We start from the raw sequence: 457 nt of genomic DNA on the forward strand, positions 1-457 counted from the left end.
GCGGGGGCCGGGGCCTGGGCGGGGAGCGGGGGGCAGACCGGCCCGTCCGTGGGGAGCCCCAGTCGCGGCCCTTCCTGCTTCTACGGGCGCGGGGAAGCACCTGCAGTGCTCGGCTTGGGCATGAGAGGGCAGCAGACACCGGCAGAGCCCAGGTGCTTGGGAGCTGGCGGCCCCCGGCCCCCCGGGGCTGGGGCCAGGCACCCCTAGGAGAGGCGGGGGCAATGCGGCAGGGACCCGCCCTTCCTGCTCCGGAGGCCCTTCCTGCTTCTACGGGCGCGGGGAAGCACCTGCAGTGCTCGGCTTGGGCATGAGAGGGCAGCAGACACCGGCAGAGCCCAGGTGCTTGGGAGCTGGCGGCCCCCGGCCCCCCGGGGCTGGGGCCAGGCACCCCTAGGAGAGGCGGGGGCAATGCGGCAGGGACCCGCCCTTCCTGCTCCGGACAAAGCCTCCTCCTCGC

The 457-nt window shown here is 75.3% G+C and overlaps 1 protein-coding gene across 1 annotated transcript in view; it reads right to left on the reverse strand.

Annotated features, from left to right (window-relative positions):
* Positions 1-267: 267 nt before the first annotated feature.
* The window catches only part of LOC112547924 (desert hedgehog protein-like), a 2334-nt gene continuing 2144 nt past the window's right edge, over positions 268-457 (reverse strand). Inside the window, exon 2 of the mRNA XM_025191367.1 lies at positions 268-287. Within this exon, the coding sequence (XP_025047152.1) occupies positions 268-287 (20 nt within the window). The remainder of the gene's footprint in view (positions 288-457) is intronic.

This window comes from Alligator sinensis, unplaced genomic scaffold (assembly GCF_000455745.1).
Source record: "Alligator sinensis unplaced genomic scaffold, ASM45574v1 scaffold1065_1, whole genome shotgun sequence".
In the NCBI taxonomy this organism is placed as follows: Eukaryota; Metazoa; Chordata; order Crocodylia; family Alligatoridae; genus Alligator; species Alligator sinensis.